Raw genomic sequence first — 15116 nt, 5'->3', positions numbered from 1 at the left:
CTAGCTACATTCTAGGGAATTGCTGAGAGAGGACTCTGAGAAGGAGAAGAGGTAGAAACATCCCCAAGAGTATCGGTTTACATCACAGAGGGAGAAGGATAGGTAGATAAGGAGGGAGGACACTTTTGGGTCACTCCAACTATCTAACCCTATTAGTGCTGCCCACTGTGAGGCATTATTGACTCTTCAGTGTTATGCGTTATTGTACTTTCAACAAAAACTCCACACCAACTGACACCAAATGTGAGGGCGAAGGTGGAAGGACTAGGATATTCACGTGTGCCTTTTCATGTAGGAGGTATGCATGAAGCATGGCCATTGGGTGCACTCCCACTCCTCCTTCACATAAAGGCAAACACACAAGGAGAGTAATATCACCAAACTCTATCCAATATTAGGTATAAAAAGTAGGAAAAAATCCCTTTACTTAAAAAGAAAAATGAGAAAAAGCTAGGCATTCCTCTACACACACACACACACACACACAGTGTGAGAGAGTTTGCAAGCGCAGGTAAACCCTCTTTCCCTCATGTCTTATTAAAAGAAGCTTTGCTTTCAACTGGTTCACTTCAGTATCATTATCACAAGCATATGCCATGCTAAACTGGGATAACTTGCCTACAATCTTCCCAGTGGGTCTACCACAACCCAAGCAACCTACACCCCTCAAGCCTCCCACCTGACAAGAACTATCTGACTTTACTGAGACCTTGCTGATAGACTTAATCCTTGTTCTGCAAATAGCTTTAGATTCAGCTTTCTCTCAGGAATCAGGACATTATCCCACAAGCCCCATTCTTGCCACAATTATGTTAACAAATGCAAATAGATACATACCTGTTTGGCAGCCCTCAAAATCACACATCCCTGTAATAGCGTGACTGGGCTGTTTCAGCCACCAAGGATCCCTCAGCTCTCTTCCAGATTCCCCCTTAACCCCACCTCCCTGCCCTTTTGCCCTACCCAGCATTTTTGTTGTTGTTGTTGTTGTTGTAATGCATTTTAGCAATTATAGAAATGTTATTTAGTGAAAGAACGAGAAAAGAAAAAAGAAAATGGGGAAAGAAAGCAAACCAGCTTGTTAAGGGATAGCAAGGGAGAGGAGACTGAGAGCACATGACTGCTCAATCTTGGGACTGCAGCTGGAGAAATTTGTTGCACCAGAGGATTAATGCCACAGCAGTGCGATCGGAAGCCTATTGATGGATGTTCCCTGTCAATGGCAAAGGACACCCTAAGCTTTGGAGGCATAGCAGCAACAATTTGGATGCAACCTCCTACAGCACTCTATAAATAAATGTTAATAATAATAATAATAATAATAATAATAATAATAATAATAATAACCTCATGTGACAAGTGTAGCCAAAGGCATTATTATCCAGCTTTAATTATACTTTAAAAGGCTCATGTAACAAAGTCCTCAACACTCCCAAGTTGCAACTCAAGGAACATTAGAACCTCCAATTGGGAAAGAAAATTATTTTCCTTGGTATTATGACTGATCAGCCTGCTTCACCTGGCAGTCATTAAAAAAACAGGCCTTAAAATGCTAAATTACTAGAGATTCACTTCTTCCTGCCATAAAGCACAATGTAGCTTAATTTTTCTTCTGCCTTCCAGAATGAGAGATGCAAAAAACAAAACTAAAGAGAGGAGACTTACAGGATAAAAGTTTCATCCCACACAGGATTTAGTGTCTGAATGATGACTTGGGTGCGATGGGTCTGGTCTTCAGGGATCAGATTCTTCACCACTGCCTTTGCCCGTTTCTTGTTCTCTTGATGGGCACTGCCATTGGTGGAAGAGCCTTCCCTTTTAGTTTCTAGCCCTAGGAGGCAGTATGGATCACTCAGTCCTGCAAGCAGAAAAGTAGCTCTTGAAATGTGCATACAGTAAGGCTCTATCACAGCCAGTAAAGCAGTAGCAGCTATGTCCAAGCTTGGGAAAATATTTTTTGGACTACACTTCCCAGAATTTTCCAGTCAGCTTGGCTATCAGGGTTATAATTGTTCAATCATTCCCAACATGTTCCCAACATTAACATAAGTGTGATGGAGATTGTAATCAATCACATCTGGAGGGCACGAGAATGGATAAATCTATATTAATGTGTCCCTACCAACAACAATTTGCATAACCCGGAGCAATGGATGCAAGCTGCAGGAAAAGAGATTCCACCTCAACATTAGGAGGAATTTCCTGACAGTAAGGGCTGTTCAACAGTGGAACACACTTCCTCGGAGTGTAGTGGAGTCTCCCTCCTTGGAGGTCTTCAAACGGAGGCTGGATGGCCATCTGTCGGGGATGCTTTGATCTGGATTTCCTGCATGACAGGGGGGTTGGACTGGATGGCCCTTGCGGTCTCTTCCAACTCTATGATTCTATGATTCTAATCTGATAAACTCTAAAGGACTTTTATAAACATAACACAGTACTGAGCAGGAGAGAACTAAGTTTATTTATCTGTTTTTAAATTCTTATTTACTCACCACTGGCATCTTTACCCAGAATACCCCTGGCTTGTTTGACAGTTGCTTTGAGACAAAAAATTGGTTTCTGGAAAGATTTGAGAGAGAGAGAGAGAGAGAGAGAGAGAGAGAGAATGGTTAAGCTAGCAACAGCAAGCCAGTGCAAACAGGCAAACATGGGTCACTAGGCTTTGGCAGTAAAGCCTCCTGATCCGCTACTTGGTTTTAGGCTACAGTCAGCTTTTTTTCAGCATCCTAGACTTCTAAGTTGGTAGTGAAGATAGGCTGCTGACATATGATACCCAGACCTTATTGGGAGAACAAGAGTGCAGCTGCTCAGATCGAGTTAATTCCTGCCCTGATAGGGGTGCTTTTAATCAGAAAAGTTGGGAAAGTTGGGAAAGTTGTGCTGTACAGTGGGAGCCAAAGGAAATTATATTGAGAAGACCTGCAGAGAGCCTTTATTATGTTTCTCTATATGGTCTTCTCAAAAGTAAGATTGATTGAATTTAGTAGGACTTAGGGTGCATCTCCACTATATAAATAATCCAGTTTGACACCACTTTTTCCCACTTGTGGAAAAATCTGTGTTGGAACCTGGCTCCGCTCCACTAATGAAAGCAGTTCCAAAAGGTCCCTCGTTCAGACTATGAAAAGGGACCTTGTTTGGAACTGCTTTTTTAGTTGGAATGCTTGTCATTCCGACTGGAGGAGCTAGGGAAGGTGACACTTCTTCATCCCTTCCAACCACTTCCCACAGGGGAATCTCTTTTGGGGGGAAGAATAGAATTGATTGCAAAATCAATCTGTTGAAAAAGCAACTACTTGCTTTTGCAATAGAATGCTTTTGTGATCAGTTTTATCCCCCCAAAAAAATTCTCGGGCCCTCCTCCTCCTCCTCCTCCTCCTCCTCCCCCAAGGGTCTCCCTCCACAGTGCCACCCTTGGATCAAGCAATCCAAGGGTGGCATTGTCCCCAGCGGGACCCCCAAGGGTCCTCCTTCCTTCCCTGCTGCCCTCTCCTCCTCCTCCTCCTTCCCTCCCTCCCTGCCTGCCTGGTTGTTGGTGTGGGACTTGGAGGCAGCGGCAATGGCAGCGGCGGTGGACTTGCTCTCTCCTCCCCCTCCTCCCCCATGCCGTTCTCCGCTGCCTGGTCTCCTTCTCATTCTCTGCCCCGGTAGGCCTACATTAGATGGAGGCCAGGGCGGAAGGAGAGAGGCAGCAGGCCTGGAGGATGGAGGACACCCGTGCGTGCATGCCTCCGTACTCCTGGCTTGCCTCTGGGCCCCTGCAAAGGAGTGGAGAAATGCCGGGAATATGGAGGCACGCACATGTGCCCTCCATCTACCATCCTCCGGACCTGCTTCCTCTCTCCTTCTGCCCCGGCCTCCTTCTCCTGCCATTTCCCTATCACTAGCGGCGGATGCAAATCCGCCAGTGGTTTCCACTGGGCTGAATCAATTTATTTTACAATAAAACAATTCATCCCAAAAAACACCACTTTGGAAGTGGTGTCAGGAAACCTTGGGGGTTTGGGGTTTACCCATAAGGATCAGAATCGATTTCAAATGGGAACTAGGGTCATATACCTCAAATTCTGCTGCAATTTATATTGTAGTGGGAATGAGGCCTTGACTGTCATGGTTCCATCCTACAGAATCCTGCAATTTCTAGTTTTGTGAAACACCTGCACTCTTTGACAGAGATGGCTAAAGGCCTTGTAAAAATACAAATCCCAGGATTTCATAGGATGGAGCTAGAGTACTTAAAAGTGGTGTCAAACTGCATTACTTCTATGGTGTAGGTGCACCCTTAATTCCCTCTGATGATTTCACTTTAACAATCTTAGCTACTGCAACTAGAAAAACCAGACACAAACTTAGCGTATATCTAGTATATCTGATGAAGTGGACTGCAGTTCATGAAAACCTATACAGTGAATGCACTGTATAAGGTTAGCCTTTAATGTGATGAAACCATTGGTTTCTTTGAAACATACTAGGATGCCTAACCTTCTTTCACTTTAATTCTTTTACCCAGTGCTGACTGATGCCCACTGAGGCTAGTATGAGAATGGGATGAAGCCAACTACTTTTAGCTTGGTACTCAGTGTCCATGCTTGCAAGGCTAAATAATCTTTGTCCCTACCTAGTGTTTGGAGAGGGAGTAGATGGGCAGTGCTCCCTTTGCTCAAACAGGAGAATCATCCTGTCTTCATTTTACTCTTCCTATTATACATGTGCAAGTGGAACTCCACCCCTGCAGGCCTCGAGAATAGGTGAAAATGGATTGTAGCCTATGTTTTCCCCTTCTCTCCAGAATCATAGCAGGAAAAAAGAATTAACTGATTTGAATGAAAAAACAGCCAATACATTCAGATATTATGGCCCTTGTTCAAATCACACCATGAGCACAGAAGGGAATAAACGAATCATTAAGTATTTCAGAGATTAAAGAAGTTGTTAAGAGATATTTTCCCCTCTGTCCCGGGACATATGAAATATTAGCACAACACACAAAGTTATAGTAAGAGTAAAGATAGGGACTATTAATTTTTCCCTTCTGTGTCCTATAGGTTTGTACTTTGCATATCTTGAACTTCAGTATTTTTGGGAGCCATAGAGTGACTCAAATAATGTCTTAAGAATTGTGCATTAGGTGTATTTTGTTGAATAAAGCCAAGAAATGCTCCATGAGCATTTTTTTTAGAGGACAATGACTTCATTGGCATAGAAGTGTGAACCTGAGAGGGCCAAACTGCATAAGTGGGACATCTTTGATCAGGATCACTTTCTGTGTTGTTATTCTTGTTTGTTCACAAGTTGCATACAATTTTGTGCAAACCCTACTGCAGATCCCTCCCCAGTTGCTATTCATTTTGCAAGGCTTATATGTTTCCAGTCAGAAACTACCTGAAAGCACTTCCATTTCAGCTCTGGTCACAACCCTACACATTCTTGCTTGCCTCTGCAGAAAGGCAAAGTACATATTCCTTATGTGTAAAGAAAGGAAAGCAACCTGGCCACAGCAGATAAGTGGCTGTTGTAAGCACTTGCTCCTCCATTCCTGCCTTCCTGATTTAAGAAACTATAAATAAAGCAAAGGAAACTTTGACCACAACCACCACTGACAAAACCAATTGTGTAGGCTGGGTGGGGATCTTTTGCATCATTATTAAGTCACTCTGGGAGAGTCCCCTGATCAGAAAGCAAGTAATAAGCAGATAGTCAAACAATATTCTGACCCAGGAGTTGTGCTTTAACATGGAATTTACCTCTAGCTGTTTGACCCTCTGTAGGTTGATGCGGTGTTCATCTGGGTCCATACCAAAGGCCTGGTTTAGAGTTTAAGAAAAGAAATTGTTAGGACAATTTTCAGTATTGAACTGATTGGGAAAAGGTCTATCACTTATGGCTGTGTGAAAGCTGGGCAATAACAATTTTAAAGACCAGCTCTTTGAGATGAGAAAAGTTCTTTTTTAGAACTCATCTTTCTGGAAGGTTTAGTCTAAAAAAGAAATTTTCCGAAGCTGTGTCTCTTATAGCCCAGACCAAGGCTAGGCAACCCACACCCCTGGGGCTGCATCCTTGGCATAGTTTCCAAAGCCCCCCATGAGCTATAATTTCAGATCTCTGGCAAGAGCAATCTTTATCTGTCTCAGGAGTCCATCGGACACAGAGTAGCTGGGATGGGGAGTGAAAGGTAAGAGAGAGAGGGAGAAAGGGTGATTTACTGTTGGCATGTGGCCTTCTAGCAAATCATCCCCCATGGAAATGCAGCCTTCATGGAGATGGAACAGATTTTATTCTCCTGGCAGAGATTTATGAATATTTTGGGCTTCTGTAGATAAATGGAAGACTCGTGATAATCTTTCTTTTGCAATTCTTACAGTTACCAGATGGTGTCTCACCATGACTGCTTACATATTCCCTGTAATATACTGTATATATTTCCTGCTCTTTCAATGAGAGGGTTCTTATCTGGGTCATATTTAAAAGACTGTACTTCAAATGTATTGATTCTGTGCCCAAAGAGACATCCCTCCTTGCAGACACCAGCACTACTATTGATTTCTTTTTACTGCCCCCACTCAAAAAATCCACAGAGGGAAAACTTTATATCACAGCACTGAGATTGCAAACTACACAGGTGTCGCACAAAACAGATTGGGAAAATGGTTGGATAGGAACAGTACATGAAAAAATCAATATGGGGGAAAGCGGAAGTGCAGAGGCAAACATACAAACTAGACAGGATATTGAGGAAAGATGATCAACTCTTTTGTGTGATGTGTTGTATACACTGCCTTCATGTTGGCCTCAATTTATGGCAGTCCTATGAATAAGACATCTCCAACAGATGCGATAGCCCTATTCAGTTCATGCAGACTGAGAGCCATAGCTTTCCTGATTGAGTCTATCCACTTGGAATGTGGTCTTCCTCTTTTCCATCTGTGTTCTACTTTAATATATTTTCTAATAAGTCATAAGGTCTCATGATAAGGCCAAAGTTTGGTCATTTTGTTTTCTAGGAAGAGCTCAGGTTTGATTTGCTCTAGGACCCATTTATTTGTGCTTTTAACAGTCCACAGTATCTGTGGAACTGTTCTCCAGCACAACATTTCTATCAAGTTCATCTTCTTCCTGTCAGCTTTCTTCAGCCTCCAGGTTTCACAAGCATACATAGAAATGGGAAGTACAATGACATGGGCAATTCTAATCATTATTCAGTGAAATGCACTTCAAGATCTTTTCTAGTTTCTTCATAGCTGCCCTTCCATGTTCTATCACATTACCGCATTATTATAGTTCCACTTTTACTGCTCTGGCTGCCTCCTGTTGCATTTTGAGGTTTGTAGTTCACTGAGACCTAAAAACTCTCTAGCTGAGAATTCTGAATGTCCCTTCTTAAACTGCAAATCCCAGAATGCAACAGGAGGCAGCTTCAGCAGTTAAAGTGGAATAGCTGCACTATAAGAATGTAATGCGGTAATCTAGCTATAGTCTTTCTTGACTGCAATCTCGGTTCTGTTTAACAATTGATCCAAGGTATAGAAAATCTTTAACTATGTCGGTTTCTTCATCTACATTAATATGTGATACTGATCTTATAAAAATTAGTTGGAAATGAGTCAGAGCCTTGGATAATGTGGAATGGTGTATGTTAATCCTGGCTTTTCCCCCTTAGTTTTACAGAAATTCACTACAGAATATGCTACGTCTAGACGCAGGTTCTAGATCGTTCCAACCCAATGTCTTTCTTTTAGCTTCCCAGTGGCTTTTTTTTTGGTAAGGAAGGTGGTGTCAAATACTGCTTTTCTTCTCTCAAAACCCAGTTTGTCTTAGGGAATAAAACCACAGAGGGTCTACAGCTTTGTCCTATGCTGTGGGTTTCTGCTTCTGGCATGACTGGCATGCACTTCCTCTTTGACAAGGGAACGACAGGAAGCTTATGATGCTACAAAGAATAATCACCTGTCTTGGGGTGTCACTTGGGAAAGAACAAGAAAGGTCAAGCAAGTCACACAGCATGTGTGAGAGAAGCTGATAAAGAAAAAGTCACAATCCAAATAAAGAGTTAGATTTAGAGTTGGACAATGAGAAGGATGGATTTGACTATTTAGTCTGACCTTCTGCACATATGCATACAGTTCATCTGGATCAGCAACATGGTTTGGATCTGGTTTGCCCAAGCGATGATGAATGGTATAGAGGACTTCTTCATACAGCAGAGTGAGCTGCAATAATTAGCATATTAGGAGATGATCAGAAAAACCAAGTCAACATCATGTAAATTACTGTCCACACAAAATTTACTGTGCTGGTCTGATAATCCAAAGGGAACTTTTGGGACACCATAAGGTTGTCATTTTTGTGTGTGTCTGCCATAATCAACCATCTTCCTATGTGCTATTCAATAGCTTGCAGGGCTGTTCTTAGCATTTCATGATGTAAACCCCACATTTCACAATGCAGAACCACAGTCCTAGAAGGAACCCAGTGCAGAACCACAGCCCTAGAAGGAGCCATTTAACTTGAACTGGTGATATTGAGGAAACCCTCTCTGGCCTATCATGCTCTGTTGCCTTTCGTTGTGCTGGAAAAATTCATTCAACAAAATGGAAGTGCTATGATGGCATACGGAGAGGCACAGAGAAAACCACTATTCTCCCACTCTATTTGGGCTTTTTTTCCTCATGCAATAAGGCAGGCAATCCAAATTCTTGGAACGTTTTGAGAAAAATATTATCTCTTCATCGGTCCTTATAAAAACAATATAGTGAGCTGGTACAGATTCACAGATGATATTTTCCTTATTTGGACAGGAAGTCAGGAGCCTTTGAAACCATTTTTCAGTGGGTTAACTCTATAAATAACATTCACTTTGATACTCACTATCACGCCAATGAGATCAGCTTCCTGAACATCACCATTAGGAGGGAAAGAACAAAACTCTGCACCTCTCTCTATAAAAAAACTAGCGACCAAAACACTTATCTGAGGTTTGACAGTTCACACCCTAAGTCCTTAAGAAATAATTCATGATATAATCACTTATTAAGGATTAAAATAAACTATACAAGGGAGGAAGATTTTTTAAACTAATCAAGGGCCTGTTACAGACTGCCATAATAAAGCTGCTTCGGGTCTCTTTGGAGGTATGCTATTTAAATGATGCATGGGTCCTAAGAGTCCGGAGGTCACACCAAAGCCACACTCCATTCCTAAGCACCGGAGTGCAGCTTTGGTGCAGCTTCCGGATTCTTAGGATGCATGAATCATTTAAACAGCATACCTCCAAAGAGACCCGAATCAGCTTTATTTTGGCAGTCTGTAACAGGCCAAGGTCACTTAGGTGCCAGCTGCAATCCAGAGACTGTCATTAGCAATAGTTTCAAATAAGGCTGTACACACAAGATGCACTGATTATTTTTTTAAGAAAAGAACAATTAATAACAGGAAAAAATGTAAAAGAGAAAGCAATGGCTTGTATGATTCTAACTTTTGTGCTTAGTTGTATATCTTTGTATTTTAGGATCTTTAACAGTTCTTTCATAACCACCTTCCCCATTCTTAATTTTCTTCTGATTTCCTGGCTGCAGTGCCTATTTCTATCAATGTTTGATTCCAAGTATGAGAACTCTTTTACTATTTCTATTTCTTCATTGTCTAGGTTGAATTTGTGTAGATTCTCTGTGATCATTATATGTTCAACATTAAGCTTGCCTTTGTACTTTCTTCTTTGAACTTCCTTAGTAACTATTCCAGGTCTGTGAAGTTTTCTGCTAGTACTATTGTGTCATCTGCATATCTTAGATTGCTGATACTCCTTCCTCCTAGTTTCACTCCTCCTCCTTCTGTATTCAAGTCTGTTTTTGTTACAATATGTTCTACAGTACATATAAATTGAACAAATAGGGCGATAAGATGCAGCCTTACCTGACCCCTTTGCCAATTGGGAACCATTCCGTTTCTCCTTGTTCTGTTCTGACAGTAGCCTCTTGTCCTGAGTACAAATTCCTCATCAAGACTATCAGATGTGTTGGCATTCCCATGTCTTTTAGGGCGTTCCATAGCCTTTCATGATTTATGCAGTCAAAGGCTTTGCTATATAGTGTATAAAACGCATGCCGATTTTCTTTTGGAATTCCCTCACATGCTCCATTATCCATTGCAATGTGGTCCCTAGTGCCTCTTCCTTTTCTGAACTCCACCTAGACCTCTGGGATTTCTCTCTCCATGTGTGGTTGGAGTCTATGTTGCAGAATTTTGACCATAATTTTGCTTGTGTGGAAGATTAGTGCTATGGCCCTATAATTGCTGCAGTCTTTGTGTCTCTTTTTTGTGGATGGGGATGTATATTGATAATTTCCAATCTGTTGGCCATCATTTTGTTTTCTATATCTATTGACATATGTTAGCACTGTATCTGACTCTGTCAGTGTGGATTGCAGCAGTTTGACTAGGATATCATCTGTTCTGGATTATTTGTTTTTCGCCATTTCCCTTATTGCAGCTTCCACCTCACTTTTTAGAATTTGGAGTTCATCTTCATTCTACATGCAATCATTTTATCATCTCTTATATAACACTTCTGTGTATTGCATCCAATGTTTTTTTATTCCTTCTTGGTCTGGAAATATGTTATTTTTATTGTCATAGAGCATCCCGGTTTGAAATTTCCATTGATTTTTTTAAAAATGTGTTGTATGCCTTCAAGTTACTTGTCAACTTATGGTTACCCCACAAATTTCATAAGGTTTTCTTAATTAAGGAATATTCTGGTTTGGCCAGTTTCCTCCTCTGAAATATAGCCTACACCTGGTATTAATTGGCAGTCTCCCATCCAAGTACTAACCAGGAATGACCCTGCTTAGCTTCCAAGATCAGATGGACTCTGGTGCCTTTAGGGTATGTAGGCCAGTTGATTTTAAAGCTGCAATGTAACTATTACTTTGGAATTACACAAGTTTATTTTGTACAATACACATTTTAAATTGAGACAATTTATACGTACATTTGATGTAAGGTACATGCACATACAATTGACTTTGCAAATTGTAACTTGTCTCTTGGTATCTTTTTTTTACCTATGTACTGTCCCCTTTTCTTTTAAGAGCCCCTGAAAGGAGCCATAAAACATTTTTGGGCCAATACATGTTGTTTTCAAGAATAACATCATCTTTCTTTTCTATATTCTGAGACTTTGTCTCTGTTCTGTACTATGACTCTTTAACCAGGATTGGGGAAAGATGAAGCAAAATGGCAGTTTCTAAGCCTCTGGACATGTTCTTTAAGCAATGCTAGGTAAACCACAATGAGGGAAGAAGAATCTAGTGTGGTGTGGCCAGAGAAAGGAAAAGCAGAAGGTATCAATATTCACGCTCCCAGCTCCAGGAGGAAATGGAATCAACTGCAGAAGTGCTGCAACCTATCTTTTATCCTGTGTCTCTGCATCATTCCCTTCCTGTTAGATGACAGAGCTCTATGTGCCACACAGCCAGTCTTACACCTCCCAAACTAGCCTGCTTCTCTGAGGTGTGATGGTGGACAATATCCCATCAAGAGCACTGAATTAAAATTCAACTGCCTGGCCAACTGGCTTCTATACTCAGAACCAAGTTTGTGGGTGCCATTTTATCTTTTGTCTCAGGCTGCAAAATATTTTGGGCCAATCTGCCATCATACCATGGCTCTAGATATACTGATTTCCACAACTGTTCCCCAAAGTATCCACAAGCTGACTTTATAACAGGTTCAGGTATATTTTGTGTATTATTACACAAAATATAATATAGACTATCCAGTGTTTACAAACTGTTCCATTTTAAAAAATCAACCCATAATAACTTACCCAGTGAAACTGAGAGCCAGAAAAAAAATCCCCCAAAGACCACATAATGTAAAGTTAACTTATGAAATGTGTTGCCATAAAATGTGGTGGGAATGGCCACTGTTTTTCATGGCTTTCAGTGGGGCTTAGACAAATGAATGGAGTTTGCTAAATGGAGCTCTCTGGTTCAAAGTAGTACATTTCAGGTGACCAGGCACTGGGCTGCCCTCTTGAAGTGCTACTTGTTGATTTTCTGGAGTCGTATGCATAGGCCACCATGAGAAAACACATGCTGCACCAGAACAAACTTTTGGCCTGGTCTGCCATTATTCGGAATAATTAACATTAGCAGTCTTACCTCTTTCTTTGTAAATTTATGGGACAGGTCCATCTATGGAAGGAAAAAAAAATGTGTACAGGTATATTCAAACATATTTTTGTTCATCCCTGTAATCCATTCTATACCTATGATGGTTTTAGAGCATGTAAACAGTGGTCCAAGTATCTACTTTATCAAGAAGTACACCATACAACTTTGTAGAAGAGAGTTTGCCAGCAGTGTCGAATTTATTGCCTAAGGCATCTCTTTTTTAAGATTTCAAGATCTTTTAAACTGACAGTGTTGTTTCACAATGTATGCAACACTCTTTTATTTTGTACTTTTGTGTGTTTTTATTTGCTCACTCTTGCTATTGTATAGAGAAATTTTCTATATAAACATGCTTATATTTCAGAGGAATGAATTAACAAAACTAACTCTGAGTATTCTTTGCCTAAGAAAACCCTAGGAAATTAAGATGGAAATTAAAGGGCTTGCCCTAAGTCAACAGGTGACTTAAAGACACACACACACACACACAGAAAGAGAGAGAGAGAGAGAGAGAGAGAGAGAGAGAGAGAGAGAAACAGACCTATTATCCTTTTATACAAGTTACAGTCAGTAAACAATGGCTACATGTTTCTTTTGGTTACATTTAGCTTACAGTTGAAATCGAAATACATATGTACAATTTAGAGAGCAAGAGAGAGTTACTTCACCCCATGCATCTGAGGAAGCAAACTCAAGCCTATGAAAGCTCATGCTGCCAGCTTCTTTCTTTCAGTTAGTCTCAAAGGTGCTACAAGATCCTTTTGCATAATGGTCATACTATACTATATGTCATCATTGAAGGACATCAAATCCACTACCAATTAGGCTGTGGCATCAACATTTTTGAACTTCCATTTTAAAAACAACAACAAAAACTCACTATTCTTTGCTTGATACAACAAATGAGCAATAACTAGGAACCAAGGTAGAGCTGCTTTTTAAAAAAAGTATGACAACACTGTGGCTGTGCATTAATCTTGTCTTAGCATACTTGTAAATCAAATCTCAGGAGAGGATGGGGTTCTCCCACCTTTCTCCTTTAACAGTACTCCTTTTGCACCTGTTCCTAGCCTTCCTCCTGCTAAGTCCTTCAGATGGAAACAGACTGCTAAAGAGAATCAATGATGGGGCAATTTCCCCCTCCGCAGGTGGGGAGAAAGCATGGGACACCTCTGAATTTTGCCAGAATTCAAATTCAAAACGACTTTGGAGAGCTTAGAGAATGGGGCCAAAACTAACAAAATGAATTTCAATAAGGATAAATGTAAGGTACTAGGCAGAAAAATTAAATGCTCAAAAACATTTAAACATGGCTTGAAAGCAACAGTTATTAAAAGGATCTAGGGGTCTTAGTGGACCACAAAGTAAACATTACTCAACAGTGTGACACAGCACTCAAAAGAGCCAATGAAATTCTGAGCTAAATCACCAGGAGTATAGTGTCCCAATCGAGGGAAGTATTACTGCCGCTATTTTCTGCTTTGGTCAGATATCAGCTGGAATATTGTGTTCAGTTCTGGACAACACAGTTCAAGAGAGAGATTGACAAGCTGGAATATGTCTAGAGAAGGGTGACCAAGATGATCAAAGGCCTGGAAACCAAGCCTTATGGGACATGACTGAGATCTGACATGATAGCTATCTTTAAATATAAGAAAGGAATATCATGTGGAAGATGGAGCAAACTTGTTTTCTGCTGCTACAGAGACTAAAAGGATTCAAATGACAAGAAAAGAGATTTTACATAAACATTAGGAAGAACATTTTTACTGTAAGAACTGTCTAACAGTGGGATAGATTTCCTTGGGGTGGGTCTGGGCTTTTCCTCTTTGGAGCTCTTTAGTTGGATGGACATCTTTCAGGAGTGCTTTAGCTGTGTATTCCTTCATGGCAGGGGGTTGAACTAATGGCCCTTGCGACCCCTTCCAATTGTAAGATTCTAAGATTCTCCCAGTCCAGCAGTAACCTGGGCATGGATTCAGGGGCTGAGGAACCCATGCTGCTATTAACCTCAAGCATCACTTAAAGACTTCACATCACTTAAAGAGCCGGAGACCCCAACCTTTCCCTCAAAGCCTTTACCTGAGATCCATGGGCCCAAATCAACACTGGTGTCCCCTAGCACTACTATGTGTAAGTGGCACAAGGGTGGAAGGATCCATGATCCCTTGAATCTGTGTGCCAGTGTGAACAACATGCCTGGCATCAATTTTCCAAAGGAAGAGGGATTCCCAGGCCTCAAACCCAAGACTCACCCCATTTCAGGTTTCACAGTTTGTGGGAAGGTGTACAGCTTGAGAAAGATACTCTTAAGGCAAGGTGTTGGGTGCAAGTCTCCCAGATACTATGCCACTCTGCTATTACTCATTCCCCTACACCTATGGGCTCCTACAATTGGCTGGAACATGGCAGCACCTATTGAATGGCTATATGCTGGCCCCAGCCTTGGCTTTAGACAGAGTGATGCAGTCACCATAGGTAGCTGATGCAGTGGTACCAAAGCAAGCTATCTGAGGAGTTGCTAGCCCCACGGCCTGCCTTGCATGTTCCTAAGCTATTCTGAATGGTGCAGGAAGAAGACTCTGTCCTGCTGCCAGTTTTTAAGGAAGAGTTCACTGACAGCGCAGTGACTTTTGTACATGGGTGAGGACACCATCTTGTTCTGCACCACAAGCTGCCAAATGTCATGAACTGACCTTGTACATTAAAAAAAAATAAAATTGAAGACAGAGCTCAAAGAAAATGTACAACATTGCTTTTTAAAAAAAATACTTTTCCGTCTTGGTCCTGAAAAAATAAGCCTCTGAAAACAAATCCCCCCCTCACCACTGAGTACACATTACTCCCATATCACTAGGATTAGTGATCAGGACAGTACATCTGAGATATCTATCTATCTATCTATCTATCTATCTATCTATCTATCTATCTATCTATCTATCT

General features: G+C 41.1%; 1 protein-coding gene across 1 annotated transcript in view; it reads right to left on the bottom strand.

Annotated features, from left to right (window-relative positions):
* UNC13D (unc-13 homolog D) overlaps positions 1-15116 on the bottom strand; it is a 54709-nt gene that overhangs the window by 36002 nt on the left and 3591 nt on the right. The window contains 5 exon segments of the mRNA XM_042454714.1: positions 1666-1858; positions 2493-2559; positions 5745-5804; positions 8100-8207; positions 12162-12194. Coding sequence (XP_042310648.1) covers positions 1666-1858; positions 2493-2559; positions 5745-5804; positions 8100-8207; positions 12162-12194 — 461 coding nt within the window.

Source organism: Sceloporus undulatus, chromosome 2 (assembly GCF_019175285.1).
Source record: "Sceloporus undulatus isolate JIND9_A2432 ecotype Alabama chromosome 2, SceUnd_v1.1, whole genome shotgun sequence".
Lineage (NCBI taxonomy): Eukaryota > Metazoa > Chordata > Lepidosauria > Squamata > Phrynosomatidae > Sceloporus > Sceloporus undulatus.
This window is presented reverse-complemented; position numbering and strand designations above follow the sequence as displayed.